Raw genomic sequence first — 16,675 nt, 5'->3', positions numbered from 1 at the left:
GTGCAGAACCTTACATTTGTCCCTATTGAAATTCATTTTGTTAACTCAGTTCTCCAATCTGTTAAAGTAATCTTGAATCCCGATGCAATGGAGCAATTCATCGGACCTTACAGTCTTGGCAGAGTTTGAGTTCCAATAGATATTGGGGAAGTTGAGGTCTCCTATGACCACTATATCTCTTCTTTTGGAATGTTTCATAATCCACTCTAGGAAGGCATCATCCAAGTCTTCAGTCTGGCTTGGAGGTCACTCTTATTACTCCCTCCTTTGATTTTAACCATATACTTTCAATCTGTTTTCCATGCTCCAGGTCATGTATTGATTCACAAGTGTACACATCCTTTACATATAATGCTCCTCCTCCCATCCCGTTTGGTCTACACCTTTAAAACTGATTGCCCCTCAAGTCCTACATTTCAGTCATGAGTCTCATCCCACCAGTTTTCAGTAATGCCTACTAACCTACTAGGTCATATTTGCCATCCTGTATCAAAAGCTCCCATTCATCTTGCTTGTTTCCCATACTCTGTGCCTTTGTGTAGAGAAAAATGAAACTACCGATACCAGCGAACCTTCTGTTGCCTGTTATGTTTTGACAATTACTCTGTGTACTTTTGGGTGGGACGCAGGTGGCGCTGTGGGTTAAATCACAGAGCCTTGGACTTGCCAATCAGATGGTCGGTGGTAAAGATTCTGAAAAAACCAATAGTAGAGCATCTGGTTACGATACAGGTGGGCCTGGGGCAGACCCCTGTCTGAAATCTGGAGAGCCACTGCTACTCTGTGTAGACAGGCCTGAGCTAGGTAGACCAATGGTTCCTACTGGCCGTTCACCCATTTCCTGTTGACATCAGAATGCTGAGCTCTCTAGATTATGGTACCCATGTTACTGGTCGTGGCCATGGCTCCTTCTCTCCGTTACGCCAGTGTGGTGTAGTGGTTAAGAGCAGTGGACTCGTAATCTGCTGAACCAGGTTCGATTCTCCGTTCCTCCACATGCAGCTACTGGGCGACTTTGGGCTAGTCACACTTCTCTGAAGTCTCTCAGCCTCACTCACCTCACAGAGTGTTTGTTATGTGGGAGGAAGGGAAAGGAGATCATTAGCCGCTTTGAGACTCCTTAGGATAATGGTAAAGCGGGATATCAAATCCAAACGCTTCTTCTTCTTCTGGAAAATGGGGTGGGGGAGCTTGGGGGTGAGAGAGAAACACACCACCCAGAACATAATGTGGTATCTCTCTGCAAAATTCCTCTTTCTTTGCTTCCAAGCTCAATCTAGATAATCCACCTCATTCCTACAAGCTTGACTAGAAATTTATTGTTTGTGTTGAACATTTTAGATTTTAAAATTCAGGTGGTTTGCAGGCTTAAGTTGAAGACTGAATCCATGTTCGGAGGGGGGATATTTTGCACCCCTCCCTAGAAGTAATAAATTCCCATAGCGAAAATAAATAGGATGTATTTCTAAGCCCACATGGTAATTTAGGAATTAATATGACATGGAAATTTACAATGCAATACTTACAATGGATTAAGAATCTGATGGATGGATGGCCATTGTATGAAGTTTTCATAGTCAACAGAGGACACGATGTGAGAAGTTAGTGCACCAATGATAAGGTCACCTGGCTGATAGTACTTGTGAGGGATATGGAGGTGACTGATGCTCCGATTGACATTTGACAGATTCACCATTTGAGGCAGCAAGAAGATTAACAGCATCAACACTGCCATACTAGGAACAATACATTTTCCTAGACAGAGATTTCCCTGTTTACAGCTAATCAGCATTGGCATTAGAAACAGCCTCAGTACAGCAGCTTGCCTTAAATGGCACTTTCCGAATGCACCAGCTAAATTCCCAAGACCTAGGATCCACCTCCAGGGGAAAGCTCACTAAACGAGTCAGCAGCACCTTAGCATTTGCTGGGGATGGCAGAGAGGGTTTAATTCTTTTTAAACTGAATTCCTGGAAGTCTAGGGAGGTCTAATCAGAAGCAGATTATTACCATGTAAGTGATAATAACAGGGGAGAGAATAATGATCCCTTTGCCTCAGCTGCTCCATTGGAAGAAGCAGAGACAATGATCCACACAGAATAATCCCTCAGCAGCCTCCTTCAAGTGTTTTCAAGGCATTGTAATGAGGGGGGAGCAGGAACAAGCCTGTTGCTCCTTCTCCTCCATTGCATCCCTGCAGCCAGTTTCGTCACCTACTGGGTTCTCAGAAGAGAGCCTCTGTAGCTTGCTGTCCTTATGGTACTTTCTTACACAATCCAGAACCCTAAAAGTTGTCAATCACTCAAGTGAGTCTGCGCAGGTAGAGAAAGCTCCTTGCTGGGAATCAACAAGGACCTCTGACCTGCAGCACTTAGGCCAACCAAGTCTCTCCATTGGGCTCATGGTCCAAACCACATTCACATGTCCATCAGCTGGTGTTATGTGAGGCCAGGCATGGGGCTGGTAAACCCATGGGGCCAAGATGAATTCTAGCCACTGGTAGAGTTTGACTGGAAAGGAACAATTGTGAGCAGACTCTGAGTGACTTCTAGGCATGGCTGTGATGATGGACATACAGTCCATTGGGACCTGTCTGCAGGCCTTTTTAGGGCCCCTATATATATTCACCTAAATAAACAGAGAATTGTAGAATTGAAAGGAGCCCCCAAAGGTCATCAAGCTCCACCCCATGGAATGCAGGGATCACAACTAAAGCATCCGTGACAAGCTGGGCGGGTGACATGAGGAGGATGCAGCAGGAAGGGCCCATCGTCCTGACGCCCTGCCAGCCCCACTCTGCTTTGAGGGGCTGGGATGTGGGATCGGACCTGCAAAGCAGAACAGGGCTGGCATGGGTGTTTCCCATGGAATTTCTGTCCTGGCTCTTCTTCAAGTACTTCTTCATACACGCAGAGAGCTGCATGTACAATTCTGAGTTCAGAATAGGTATATGTGGCATCTGTCACTCTCTCTGGGAAGAGGGGTATTTCCCTCCTTTTCATTTTCTCCTCATAGCATAGAGATATTATCTCCTGATGCCACAGATATGCCGAAGGGTTCTGTCCTGGGCCTGTTCTTCTCATGCCAGACCAATCTCATTTCTTTTCTTTTTTATGGCATTACAAATGTGGTGGATCAGGAGAATGCTGTGGTCATAGTCTATTTTGAGTTCAGTCAGGCTTTTCTCAAAGTCCCCCATGAGATTTTCATGAGGAAGCTGGTAAAATGTGTGCTGAACATGTGCAGAGGAGGGCAGCCAGGAAGATGATGGGTGGGAAACCAAGCCTTATGAGCAACGGTTGAGGGAGCTGGGTATGTTTAGCCTGGAAAAAGGAGACTGAGAGGAGATATGATACTCATCTTCAAATATCTCAAGGGCTGTCAGATGGAAGATGCAGCAAGCCTTTCTCCTGCTACAGAGAGTAGAACCCAAACCAATGGATTCAAGTTACAAGAAAGGATGAAGGTGGAGTTTCTGGGCATCTCCACACTTTCTTCTGTGAAATTGGTGGTTTTTTGTGTCCACAAGAGTTCCTCAGTTTTCCAGTTGTGCCCTTGGGCTCCCAAAACTGGGAACCACATCTCGGGGGGTGAGGGAGAACCATCTGATTTTTTTTATGCACATAGCAAGTTCAATAAACAAATAAAATGAAATTATATCAAGGAGTCGGCAGCAAATTCATTACCCATGTTCTGGGGTAACAGAAAAGAGTGACAACAGGGTACTTTGCTATTTCTTCTTTATTAACTGCTGTTTGTCATTCAGATCAGGCCTCAATATGATAATGTAGCATTTGGGGGCAAAGATGGAACCCAATAAACCAGCACTGGAGACCAAGATGGAGAAGATCTCCACAGCCACCATGTGTTTTCCCTTGGAGCTCAGGTAGACCGGAACAAAGGAGATCCAAACACTACAAAATAACAACATGCTGAAGGTGATGTATTTGGCCTCATTAAAGCTGGCAGGCAGTTTCCTGGCTAAAAATGCTACAACAAAACTGACAATGGCCAGGAGGCCCATGTAGCCCAAGACACAGTAAAACATGGCAGCTGACCCTTCATTACATTCCAGAATGATTTCTCCCCTCACAGAGTGCTTGTCAAACTGGGGGAATGGGGGAGAGGTTCCCAGCCACACAGTGCAAATACCAGCTTGGATAATAGTACAAGTTAACACAATGGCACTTGCCACTCTTTTCCCCACCCATTTCCTCATTCTGGATCCTGGTTTGGTGGCCATGAATGCCAGAACAACGGTAATGGTTTTGGCCAACACACAAGAAACAGTCACTGTGAAAACAAGGCCAAAAGCCATTTGTCGGACAAGGCAGGTCACTCTGTCTGGTCGGCTGAGGAAGATGAGGGGACAGAGAAAACAGAGAAGGAGAGACAGGAGGAGAACGTAGGTCAGGTCCCGATTATTGGCCCTGACAATCGGTGTGTCCTGATGCTTCAGAAAGATGGTGAGGGGCAATATGGTGAGCAAAGAGCAGAATACGGAGCCAAAAGCTAAGCTCATCCCAAGCGGTTCTTCCAAAGTCAAGAAGCTGATGGACTTTGGAATGCATTGTGTTTGGTTCCTGTTTGGATAGTGATCTTCTGAGCATCCGACACAGAAATTCATGTCTGAAAAGAAGAAAGGATTCACTTCAAGGGTGCAACTTGAGAGTAGGTATGCTTCCTCCTGGCAGTATGGGACTTACCAGTTGGATGTGCAAGAGACAATCCTTTTCAGACACAGGAGTGAACAGCATGGGGAGAAAGGGCTGTGGACCCCCCTGCCCCAGACAATGATCTCACAGTCATTTGCCGGGACAGTAAGGGGGTGGGTCTGGACATCAGGAGGCCTGTGCCCTGCAGGTGCACCGGTGCAACTCATCTCCATCACCACCCAGGTAATCCAGTGATAGAAAACCTCTGGCCCATGGGGCCATTTTAGCAAGTTACACCTACCGGCCCTGTATCTGATGTCATCTCTGATATTAGGTGTAGGGCAGGTAACAGTGTGCTTTTTAAACCCCAACCATCATCTGATCATTCGGGCTTGCAAAGCACCTCTTTGAAAATGCTGGGCCTTCTTGCTGGGCTGTCAGCTGGTTGCAATGAAGAGCTCCAAGTCTGTGAACTTCAATGTCCATGGAAATCCGAACTACATCAATAGCAGCAACTGTGACACCTTTCACACTGCCACAGACCCTTCAAAGGAAATCTAATATGACACATATCTGAAAGCTGCCTAATGTCTCCTACCTTTCTGGTATGAAATCTTGCCTTCTGAACACGAAGCACAGTCATAGCAGCAGAATTTAACCCCTTCCTTCTTTTTTCTCCTAGTACCAGAAGGGCAATTTTTGTTGCATTGAGAGAGGGGTGGCACCTGTGAATGTTAATTAACCATTAGGAAATGTTTAGCACAGGGGGAACAATGGACATCTGGAGAACCTGAACTCCATTTTCTGGGCTGCAAGGGATCAAGTGGATGGGAGAAATGGCCTGCTGAATATTCAGAGAATTTTGAAAGCAATGAGCTGTCAACAGCCATTAATGGCATGTAATGATACAGAAGATGTTTTCGTGGCTCTGAAAATGAAGTAATGGCTATTTCAATGTGTGTGTGTTGTTAAAAAAATCAAAGGGAGGGAGGGAGTCCACCTGAACAAATAATACTATTATTTCCAAATAATACTATTACTTGGAAAAATACATTTCTTATAAAATTCAAAAGATTTTAAAGTAGAGTTGAAAGGATGTTTTGACATCCTAAGTGATTTAAATAAGCAGCTACTGTATACGCTTTCAGGTTCCTTCAGTTTTTCCAGCTGAAAAAACCCACAAATATTGGGGACTGAGAACCCCAGACTAAATACACTGGGCCAAGAGACAATTGTAACACATGTTAAGGTAAAGGGACCCCTGACCGTTAGGTCCAGTCATGGATGACTCTGGGGTAGCGGCGCTCATCTCGCTTTATTGGCCGAGGGAGCTGGCGTACAGCTTCTGGGTCATGTGGCCAGCATGACTAAGCCGCTTCTGGCAAACCAGAGTAGTGTATGGAATGGCTGTTTACTTTCCCACTGGAGCAGTACCTATTTATCTACTTGCACTTTGGCATGCTTTTGAACTGCTAGGTTGGCAGGAGCAGGGACCGAACAATGGGAGCTAACCCTGTCACTGGGATTCGAACCGCCAACCTTCTGATCGGCCAGCCCTAGGCTCTGTGATTTAGATAACAGCACCACACACATTCCACAACTTAAGCAGCCTCAAAAACAAGGATAGTGCTGGACTCTGCCAGACTTCTGCTACTATAACTTGAGAATTACTAGCCTCCAAACCAGGCATTCTCTGCAGAAGTTTGCCTCGTCTGTCTCCAGGCTCAGCTCCCTTTTCTTTCTCCCCAAAGAAGTTGGTTGGAGGTTAGGCTTAGGTCACACTCTGCTGGCCTAGAAATCTTTAAAGAATGTGCTAGACAGGGAAGTGGAAGACCAGGATTCAAATCCCCACTTGGCCATGAAACTCATTGGGTGACCTTGGACCAGTCACTGCTGCTCTCAGTCTACACTACCTTACAGGGTTGTTGGTTGTTAGGATAAAATGGGAAGTAAGCAAAGGAAAGGTGGAATAAAAATGCAATAAACAAACAAGCATATAATAATGAACTATGATGCTTCAAGGCATCAGAGCCCCACGACATTCATAGAGGTTTTCATAAAGAGAGAAAAAATGCAGGATCCATGTCTCTGCTAGGCTTTCAAGATACAAGCATCACATTTAGGACACACTGGAGTTGCAATTTCCTGAAATCATGCCCCACCTGGTCAAAACTCCTGTGCCACACCATTTTGTCTTCATTGATGGAAAACTCTTTTCCTTGGGGAGCATCCAAATTCATCCATCCAACCTTCATTCTGCTGAAGGAGTTATTTGGGAAAGTGACCAAGTTGGTAATATCGAAACCAGCTTCAGATTCCCTGTTCTCACTAAAAGACACTTCTTCTCCCGCACTGTTGTTGAATGAGACACTCCTAAGAAATGGGTGGAGCTGCATCAAGATGGCAGGAAGAGGACAATTGTTTAAAACTCAACCTTATGTTCAGCATCGCCTTTTAAGGTGCCATTGCCTCTTCCAAGGCAATAGGCAAGATTTCATATAATCACAAAATAATAACTATTGCAATAATAACAGTAAATTTTGATCTCTCTTTCCTCTGCAGATTCCTCTGTATAGGACTAAGCCACACTGTATATGTATTTCAGAGCATAAACAGGAGTTCCAAAATCATCATGCAAACATCCATGAAGTTCAATGAAGAGTGTATAAATGAAAGAACAGGAAAATGGGGGGAGGGTTAGACTGAGGGAGGAACAGGCAAAACAGGTGTTCCTGTTAAAACTCTAGTTGAGATAGAAATTGCCATTGACAATATCACACCTAGCTGTTTTGAAGAGCTGAAGCTCAGGTGAGTGGGTTGTGTCCGATTTTCTCAGAAATGATAAATATTACTACAAAAAGATGGTTTGTTGTCCAAAATAAATGTCACTGTGTATTCCTGATTATACCATTTTAAATACGTTGCCAAAAGAATTGGCATATACAGCAGAACCAACGTTTTCAAAACAACCCCCTCCCCCAAAACCTGGCAAATCTGGAACTATGCTTGGTGATCTGATACAATTGGACTTAATTTGGACTTTAAAGTCTTTCTTTAACTCACGTGCAACTACACATCCTACCTGCCTATTTTTCAGTTTGGTTATTCATCTTTCAGTTTTTGTCTGTTGTTAAAATTCTTGCCTTTGCTTTATCAACAATATAAAATGAAATAATAGTTAAAAGATATACAACAACAACAACAACAACAACAACAAAGGAGCCATTACCTGCCAAGGCTGCAATTTCTGAAGCTGCGGTCTCCATCTTCTCACAATTCCTCTGTCTTTTGCCCTGGATCTGTACATGGCATCATGCAGAGCATGTGCCACAACATAGACGGCATTGTAGATGCTGTAGCTGTGGCCAGTCATGCTCATCTCAAAGCCAGACGAAGGGAGGCTGTCCAGCTTCTCCTGTCCAGTGCAGGGTTCACTGAACTCACTACTGGATTTTGAAAAGAAACAATAGAATGTCTGGAGCCAGAACTGCTGAAGAAAACCATCTTCACCTGCCATGAAAGGATTTAGGGAGTGAAGAAGGGTCTTAAATCCTTGCACCTCCTTTGAGTGCACTGTGAAGCATATGGAGCCATGAAATGGTTGCATACTCTGGCTCATTTGAAAGGCCACTGCTGAGAAATCCAGTTGAGCAGTCATAATCCATACCTTCTCCATAGATGTCACGTTTTCTGCACCCCCTGGCGCTAGCCATAGTTGTAAAAAAAACATGGACATGTCTTCTCCATAGACAACGACAGCATTGGCTTTGCTTTCCGCAATAGCATGATAGGCTTGGAGCCACTGGGAAATCATGTCATAATACTCTTCAAAATATGAGCCTTTTGGAGTTCTCTCTGAAAAGGCCAAGCAAATGCCTCTCTGGAAAAGCAGAGTTTGCAGGATTTGCATAAATTTCTCTCCACTCTCACTATCCGCAGCGAGCAACCCAACCCACGTCCATCCAAAGTGCAGAAGTAACTCAACAATCCAAGTGTACTGATGGGCTTCATTGGGCACCATCCGGTAGAAGGGAGTGGATTGGCTTTGACCAGCATCCTCTGGGACAAAGGAGCCATAAGTGAGCTAGAAGGAAATGGACACTTATTTCCCATTAATGTAGTAGAAACTTTGGTTATGTGTGGATAGCAATGACAAAACAATTGTGCTTTGGACGCACCGTCTTAGTAAGCCCGTCAGAGAATGGGCAGATGAGGAGTAGTGGTGGAGAGCAGCACTCCAAGAACCTTCCAGAAAGAAGGAAGGGGGGAGAGTACAGTGTGGGGGTTTGAGATGGGTCACACCTGAGAAGGAAAAAGCAGCCAAGTGACATTCTCTCAAGAGAGAGTTGGTCAGAGCCCCCTCCTTCCACAAGGACCAGACATGCTCTGCAGAACCCAAAGGAGAATTGTTCTTAGCAGCCACCATAGGCAGCAGGAGGGGTCTGATTTCTAGGAAGAAATTGTCAGTGCAGGGTGGAGTGGGACTCTGAGCAACATTAGCTGAGGGGTGAGAGCATACATTCCCATCTTCCTGTCTTCCTGTGGATTTAAATGAAACCATTGAATGCTCTCTCTGCTCCCCTGATTTCACTAGGTAGGTAGCTGGTGACCTGTTGACGGCACCCCTGACAGCCCTAAATTATCCTGATCAAATTAATTAAGGTAATGGGCAAGTGACTGATGAGAAGCCTCCATAATTCATCCGGGTTGGAGTCTACCTGAGGTCAGCAGACCAAGCTGTTCACATGCATAGAGTAGGTGTGTACAAGTGTATCTGCAAAATGTTCCATTCATACCCCCTGAAGAACATGCATACGTTGGGAAATGGATGAAGGCGGATGAAAGCTTTTATTGAATACATTCAGAAATTATCAAGAGGGCTATTATGGAATGCAAAACTTCTCTCAACAGGAAAGAGGAAAGAAGAATGAGGGGAAGTCACCATGTTTGTCTCTTACCTGGGGAATCTTGTAGACACCTAAGATGGCTGCCATGTGGAGGGAAATCTCAAAGTCACGTTCCCCAATGATGGCCATCAGATTTTTCTGTTTGTCACACTGGTAGTTGGGTACGAATCTGTAGTGTGTAGAGAGTAGCTCCAAAGTGGCCCAGCAGGTCATCCTTTCACTGAAGTAACTATCAAAGATGTGGACCAGCATGAGGCGGCCTTGTCTTTGTGGGAGATGCAGAGGAAAGAGAAGAATTTGAGACTTAGGTTGGTCCCTGAAAGTGAAAGGGACAACCTAGTGGACTTTCTCACAAAATAATTATCAGAATTTTGGCAGGTAGATTCAGAGGAAGAAGAATTTAAGATAACAACTGCCTTCAGATTGGGCAGAAGGCAAGGCAGGAAGATCCCAAGGGATTGTCTGATAACTCTGAGATCTAAAGAGGAAAGAGATAAAATTTTAAAATTACATTACCAGAGAACCCTTCAGATTGGAAATGCTTCTGTTCAAATTTACAAGGACATCCCAAAATACATTCTGGAGGTAAGAACTTATTTTAAGAACCTGGTTGACCTGCTGAAGAAGAATAACATACCTTTTAGGTGGGAATTTCCACAAGGTTTGTCTTTTAACTTCAAAGGAAAGAAAGTCAAAATAAGAACAGTGCAAGATAAAGAACAATTCCTAGACAGAAACGAGGAGGACCTTTTGAAAGGAGTGCTAGACTCGACCTCTGATACAGACCTTGGAAACTTGACATTTGGACTGAAGTCACCAACGAAAGAACAGCTGCAGGGAGCAGCTGGAGGTAATTAACTAATGATGTCTCTGCAATTTTTAACCTGGAACTGTAATGGACTGAACCTTCCCAGAAAAAGGCGTGAGGTCTTTCACATCTTGAAAAGAGAACAATTGGATTTGATATGTCTACAAGAAACCCACGTGACAAGGGCACATAGAAGATTACTTATAAATAAAAGATTAGGACAGGAATTTATTTCATCAGACAAAGTTAAGAAAAGAGGAGTGGTGATTTATGTAAAGGAAAAATTGGCTCCAAAATTGATTTTTAAAGATGAACATGGAAGAATTTTGGCAATTGAGATACAAATCCAAGGAGAAAAACTCCTGATAGTTGGCATCTACGCACCAAATGAAGGGAAGGCAGAATTCTACAAGAAATTGCATGAGACATTAATGGATTATTTGGACTATAAGGTGATCTTATTAGGAGATATGAATGGCGTGGTCTCTACAAATATGGATAAAGCACAAAGACAGGTGGTCTCTAAGGATGGGAGACTACCTAAGACCTTTTTTGAAATGACTGAAAACATGGACCTGATTGATATCTGGAGAACAAGAAACCTTCTTGAGAGAGAGGGAACATTCTTTTCAGAGGCACAAATGACATGGACAAGAATAGATCAAATATGGATTACTAGTGGAATGGCTCCAAGGATAAAAAAGGTGGAAATCTGCCCAAAGACATGCTCTGACCATAACGCAGTGAAGATGGAAATGAAACTAACAACAGCTGGATCCTTCAGATGGAGAATGAATGACACCCTATTCAGAGAGGTGGAGATTTACAAAAAGGCCCAAAAAAACCTTGAAGGACTATTTTGAGATAAATCTGAGGACAGATGTTGAGAAAAGTGTGATGTGGGACGCAAGCAAGGCCGTGATGCGAGGTTTTCTGATACAACAGAACTCTTTAAAGAGAAAGAAACAAAATGAAAGGAAGGATAAGATTCTGGAAAAAATAAAAGAAGGAGAAAAGAAATTGAGGTCTAAACCAAAGTCTCATGAGATTTTGAGAGAAATTAAGTTTTATCAGATGCAATATATGAAATTGATGAACCAGGAGATAGAATGGAAAATCAAGCAAATGAGACAGAGGACATTTGAATCAGCGGACAAATGTGGGAAACTTCAAGCATGGCAATTGAAAAAGAGACAGAAACTAAATACAGTCACAAGCTTGGAGGTGGATGGAAAGAACATTTTTAAACCAAATGAGATCAGCAACTGCTTTCAGAGCTACTTCAGGAGATTATATGCACAAGGGCCAGAAAACGAAGGAGACATAGAAGATTTTCTTAAGAAATATGGATTACAAAAAATTTCGCAACAAAGTATGTTGATTTTAAATGAGAAAATAACAGATCAAGAAATGGAGGGTGCCATTCAAAACATGCAACTAGGGAAATCTCCAGGACCAGATGGACTAACCTCCAGATATTATAAAGCATTGAAAGAATGGTTAATACAGCCGCTTAAGGAGGTTTGTAACGAAATATTAGAGGGGGGAAAAGGCACCTGAATCGTGGAAAGAAGCATTTATTACACATATACCAAAGACTGAAACTGAAAAAAACCAGATCAAGAACTACCGCCCTATATCATTACTTAATGTGGATTACAAAATATTTGCTGATATTTTAGCAAAAAGACTGAAGAGGGTGTTAATGGAGGAGATTCATAAGGACCAGGCAGGCTTTCTCCCAGGAAGACACTTATCAGATAATGTAAGGAATATAACTGACATTATGGAAATGCTAACTGTAAATAATAATACGAAGGCAGTCCTAATCTTTGTGGACGCGGAGAAAGCCTTTGATAATATCTCTTGGAACTTCATGAAGAAGAATCTCCATGGGATGGGGGTAGGCCAAAGGTTTGAAAATGGTATAAGTGCAATATATTCTGAACAAAAGGCAAAGCTAATTGTAAATAACGTGGTTACTGATGAACTTTCCATAGAAAAAGGGACACGGCAGGGGTGCCCAATATCCCCATTACTTTTTATATCAGTCCTGGAGGTTCTGTTGAATATGATCAGGGGGGACCAGCTGGTAAAAGGAGTTCAGGTCGGAGCTAAACATTACAAATTGAAGGCATTTGCAGATGACCTAGTATTGACTTTACAAGAGCCAGACACTAGTACAAAAAGAGTTTTAGAGTTAATTCAATTCTTTGGTCAGGTGGCAGGATTCAAGTTGAACAAACAAAAAACTAAAGTTTTGGAAAAAAAATTTAACAAATGTCGAAAGAGAGAGATTCCAAAATGAAACTGGGTTAATGGTGGCAAAGAAAGTAAAATATTTGGGGATTAACATGACATCTAAAAATGTGAATTTATTTAAAGACAATTATGATAAATTGCTGGACAGAGGTAAAGAAAGATCTAGAAATATGGTCGAATCTGAAGCTTTCCTTGTTAGGCCAAATCGCAGTGATTAAAATGAATGTATTGCCTAGAATGTTATTTTTGTTTCAGACATTACAAATCGTGGATAAACTAGATTGTTTCAAGAAGTGGCAGAAAGATATATCTAAATTTATCTGGCAGGGCAAAAAGCCCAGAATAAAATTTAAGATACTTACTGATGCAAAAGAAAGAGGGGGGTTTGCCCTGCCGGATTTAAGACTGTACTATGAATCGGCAGCTTTCTGCTGGTTGAAAGATTGGCTACTTCTTGAGAATGCAGACATTCTGGATTTGGAAGGGTTTGATAATAGGTTTGGCTGGCATGCATATTTATGGTATGACAAGGTTAAAGTTCACAAGGGTTTTAAAAACCATATTGTTAGGAAAGTACTATATAATGTTTGGATTCGATACAAGGATTTGTTGGAAAATAAAACTCCTAGGTGGATATCACCTATGGAGGCTAAGGAGGTGAAGAAACTTAACATAGAATCCAAATGGCCAAAATACTCTGAAATTTTAGAACAAGAAAGTGGTGAGTTTAAACTACAGAGTTTTGAGAAAATAAAGTCCAAGGTACGAGACTGGCTCCATTACTACCAAATAATGGAAACCTTCAAACAAGACAGGAAAATTGGCTTCCAGGTGGAGAAATCGAAATTGGATACAGAATTGTTAGAACCCAATACTAAGAATGTATCAAGAATGTACAATTTGTTGCTGAAGTGGAATACAATAGATGAGACAGTTAAATCAGCCATGATTAAATGGGCACAGGATATTGGTCATGACATTATGTTTGCTGACTGAGAACAGTTATGGACCACCGGTATTAAATTCACGGCATGCAATGCCTTAAGAGAAAATATTATGAAAATGATTTATAGGTGGTACATGACCCCAGTCAAGCTTGCGAAGATTTATCATCTGCCCAATAATAAATGCTGGAAATGTAATGATACTGAAGGTACCTTCTTTCACCTTTGGTTGACCTGCCCAAAGATTAAAGCCTTTTGGGAAATGATCTATAATGAAATTAAGAAGGTACTTAAATGTACCTTTCACAAGAAACCAGAGGCATTTCTCTTGGGCATGGTCGGCCAATTGGTGTCAAGGAAGGATAGGACTTTTTTATGTACGCCACTACAGCAGCAAGGATCCTTCTAGCAAAGTATTCGAAGACACAAGAACTTCCCACACTGGAAGAATGGCAGACGAAAGTGATTGACTTTATGGGACTGGCGGAGATGACAGGCAGAATCTGTGACCAGGGGAGAGAGACGGTGGAGGAAGACTGGAAGAAGTTCAAAGCTTATCTTAAGAACTGTTACAATATTGATGAGTGCTAAAATGTCAAGGGAAAGGAAGATACAGAATTGCAGCGGAAATTGTTTGTTGAAATAAGATGAAATCGAGAAAGATAATAAGATAATAAGTTTTAATTAATTGGAGTAAAGGGTTGCTGAAAAACTGTAAAATAAGGATGCAAAAAGGGGGAGGTATGGGGAAGTCCGAGAAAGAAGGCTTATGAAAATGAGGTTATGAAATCATATCTGTGTGTTTGTTTTTGTTTGTCGATGTATGTTGTTTTGTCTTAAAATTGGAAAATTTATAAAAATTATACAAAAAAAAAAGAGAGAGTTGGACATCAAAGTGTTTTGCTGTGTACCATTTTTTGTCAATCTGTTTAAGGAAACTTAGGTTCCCTGCCTTTCAGTGCTAGGGAGCAACAAGGCAGCTTAGAGGCAGATTTAATTAAACCAATAAAGAATTTGGTTTAAACACACACACACACACACCAAAAACTGCACCACACTGTTCACTCAAGTGAAGCTAGAGTTCCACTAAGATGGCTAGATCCTAATAAGCCAGGTGTCCTTCAGCTTATATTTGTGAAGTAGGTACTTCCTGCCTAAGTGCAGAAGCTTACATTTGTCCCTATTGAAATTCATTTTGTTAACTCAATTCTCCAAACTATTAAAGTAATCTTGAATCCCGATGCAATGGAGCAATTCGTCGGACCTTACAGTCTTGGCAGAGTTTGAGTTCCAACAGATATTGGGGAAGTTGAGGTCTCCTATGACCTCTAAAGCTCTTCTTTTGGAATGCTTCATAATCTACTCTAGGAAGGCATCATCCAAGTCTTCAGTCTGGCTTGGAGGTCACTCTTATTTCTCCCTCCTTTGATTTTAACCATATACTTTCAATCTGTTTTCCATGCTCCAGGTCATGGATTGATTCACAAGTGTACACATCCTTTACATATAATGCTCCTCCTCCCATCCCGTTTGGTCTACACCTTTAAAACAGATTGCCCCTCAAGTCCTACATTTCAGTCATGAGTCTCATCCCACCAGTTTTCAGTAATGCCTACTAACCTACTAGGTCATATTTGCCATCCTGTATTAAAAGCTCCCATTCATCTTGCTTGTTTCCCATACTCTGTGCCTTTGTGTAGAGAAAAAATGAAACTAGGAGTCATTCCCTCCATCTGCTTCCTCCTTGTAGTTTGTTGCCCTCTTGCAGGTTTCTGGAGCCTCATGCTCAGTATCCCATGCATCAATGAAGCTATTGTCCCCGATACCAAGCAACCTTCTGTTGCCTGTTATGTTTTGACAATTACTCTGTGTACTTTTGGGTGGGACGCAGGTGGCGCTGTGGGTTAAATCACAGAGCCTAGGACTTGCCAATCAGATGGTCGGTGGTAAAGATTCTGAAAAAACCAATGGTAGAGCATCTGCTTACGATACAGGTGGGGCTGGGGCAAACCCCTGTCTGAAATCCTGGAGAGTCACTGCTACTCTGTGTAGACAGGACAGAGCTAGGTAGCCCAATGGTTCCTACTGGCCATTCACCCATTTCCTGTTGACATCAGAATGCTGGGCTCTCTAGATTATGACACCCCTGTGACTGGTCGTGGCCATGGCTCCTCCTCTCCGTTAAGCACTGCTCTGGAAAATGGGGTGGGGGAGCTTGGGGGTGGGAGAGAAACACACCACCCATAACATCATGTGGTATCTGACTGGAAGACTGCTCTTTCTTTGCTTCAAAGCTGGATCCTGGATGATCCACCTTGTTCCTACAAACCTGACTAGAAATTTATTGTCTGTCTTGATCATTTTAGATGTTAAAATTCAGGTGGTGGAGAGGGTTAAGTCTAAGACTGATCCTATGTTCTGTGGGAGGAGGGGATATTTTGCACCCCTCCCTATAAGTAATAAATCCCCATAGCGAAAATAAATAGGAAGCATTTCTAAGCCCACATGGTAACTTAGGAATTAATATCACATGGGAATTGAAAAATTGAAATACTTACAATGGATTAAGAATCTGATGGATGGATGGCCATTGTATGAAGGTTTCATAGTCAACAGAGGACACGATGTGAGAAGCAAGTGCACCAATGATAAGGTCACCTGGCTGATAGTACTTGTGTGGGATATGGAGGTGACTGATGCTCCGATTGACATTTGACATAGTCACCATTTGAGGCAGAGAGAAGATTAACAGCATCAACACTGCCATACTAGGAACAATACATTTTCCTAGACAGAGATTTCCCTGTTTACAGCTAATCAGCATTGGCATTAGAAACAGCCTCAGTACAGCAGCTTGCCTTAAATGGCACTTTCCGAATGCACCAGCTAAATTCCCAAGACCTAGGATCCAACTCCAGGGGAAAGCTCACTAAACGAGTCAGCAGCACCTTAGCATTTGCTGGGGATGGCAGAGAGGGTTTTAATTCTTTTTAGACTGGATTCCTGGAAGTCTAGGGAGGTCTAATCAGAAGCAGATTATTACCATGTAATTCATAATAACAAGGGAGAGAATAATGATCCCTTTGCCTCAGCTGCTCC

The 16,675-nt window shown here is 42.5% G+C and overlaps 1 protein-coding gene across 1 annotated transcript; it reads right to left on the bottom strand.

The window, feature by feature from the left end:
- Nucleotides 1-3,730: 3,730 nt before the first annotated feature.
- LOC307200534 (vomeronasal type-2 receptor 26-like) lies at nucleotides 3,731-16,295 on the bottom strand (the record flags this gene model as incomplete). The annotated part of the gene is made up of 6 exons (XM_079949070.1): nucleotides 3,731-4,629; nucleotides 5,254-5,380; nucleotides 6,818-7,045; nucleotides 7,885-8,739; nucleotides 9,614-9,827; nucleotides 16,135-16,295. 6 exons carry the CDS (start codon nucleotides 16,293-16,295, stop codon nucleotides 3,731-3,733), a joined length of 2,484 nt encoding a protein of 827 aa, XP_079805196.1.
- Between the last annotated feature and the right edge of the window lie 380 nt (nucleotides 16,296-16,675).

The sequence above is a fragment of the Podarcis cretensis genome (assembly GCF_951804945.1).
Source record: "Podarcis cretensis genome assembly, chromosome: 13".
Lineage (NCBI taxonomy): Eukaryota > Metazoa > Chordata > Lepidosauria > Squamata > Lacertidae > Podarcis > Podarcis cretensis.
This window is presented reverse-complemented; position numbering and strand designations above follow the sequence as displayed.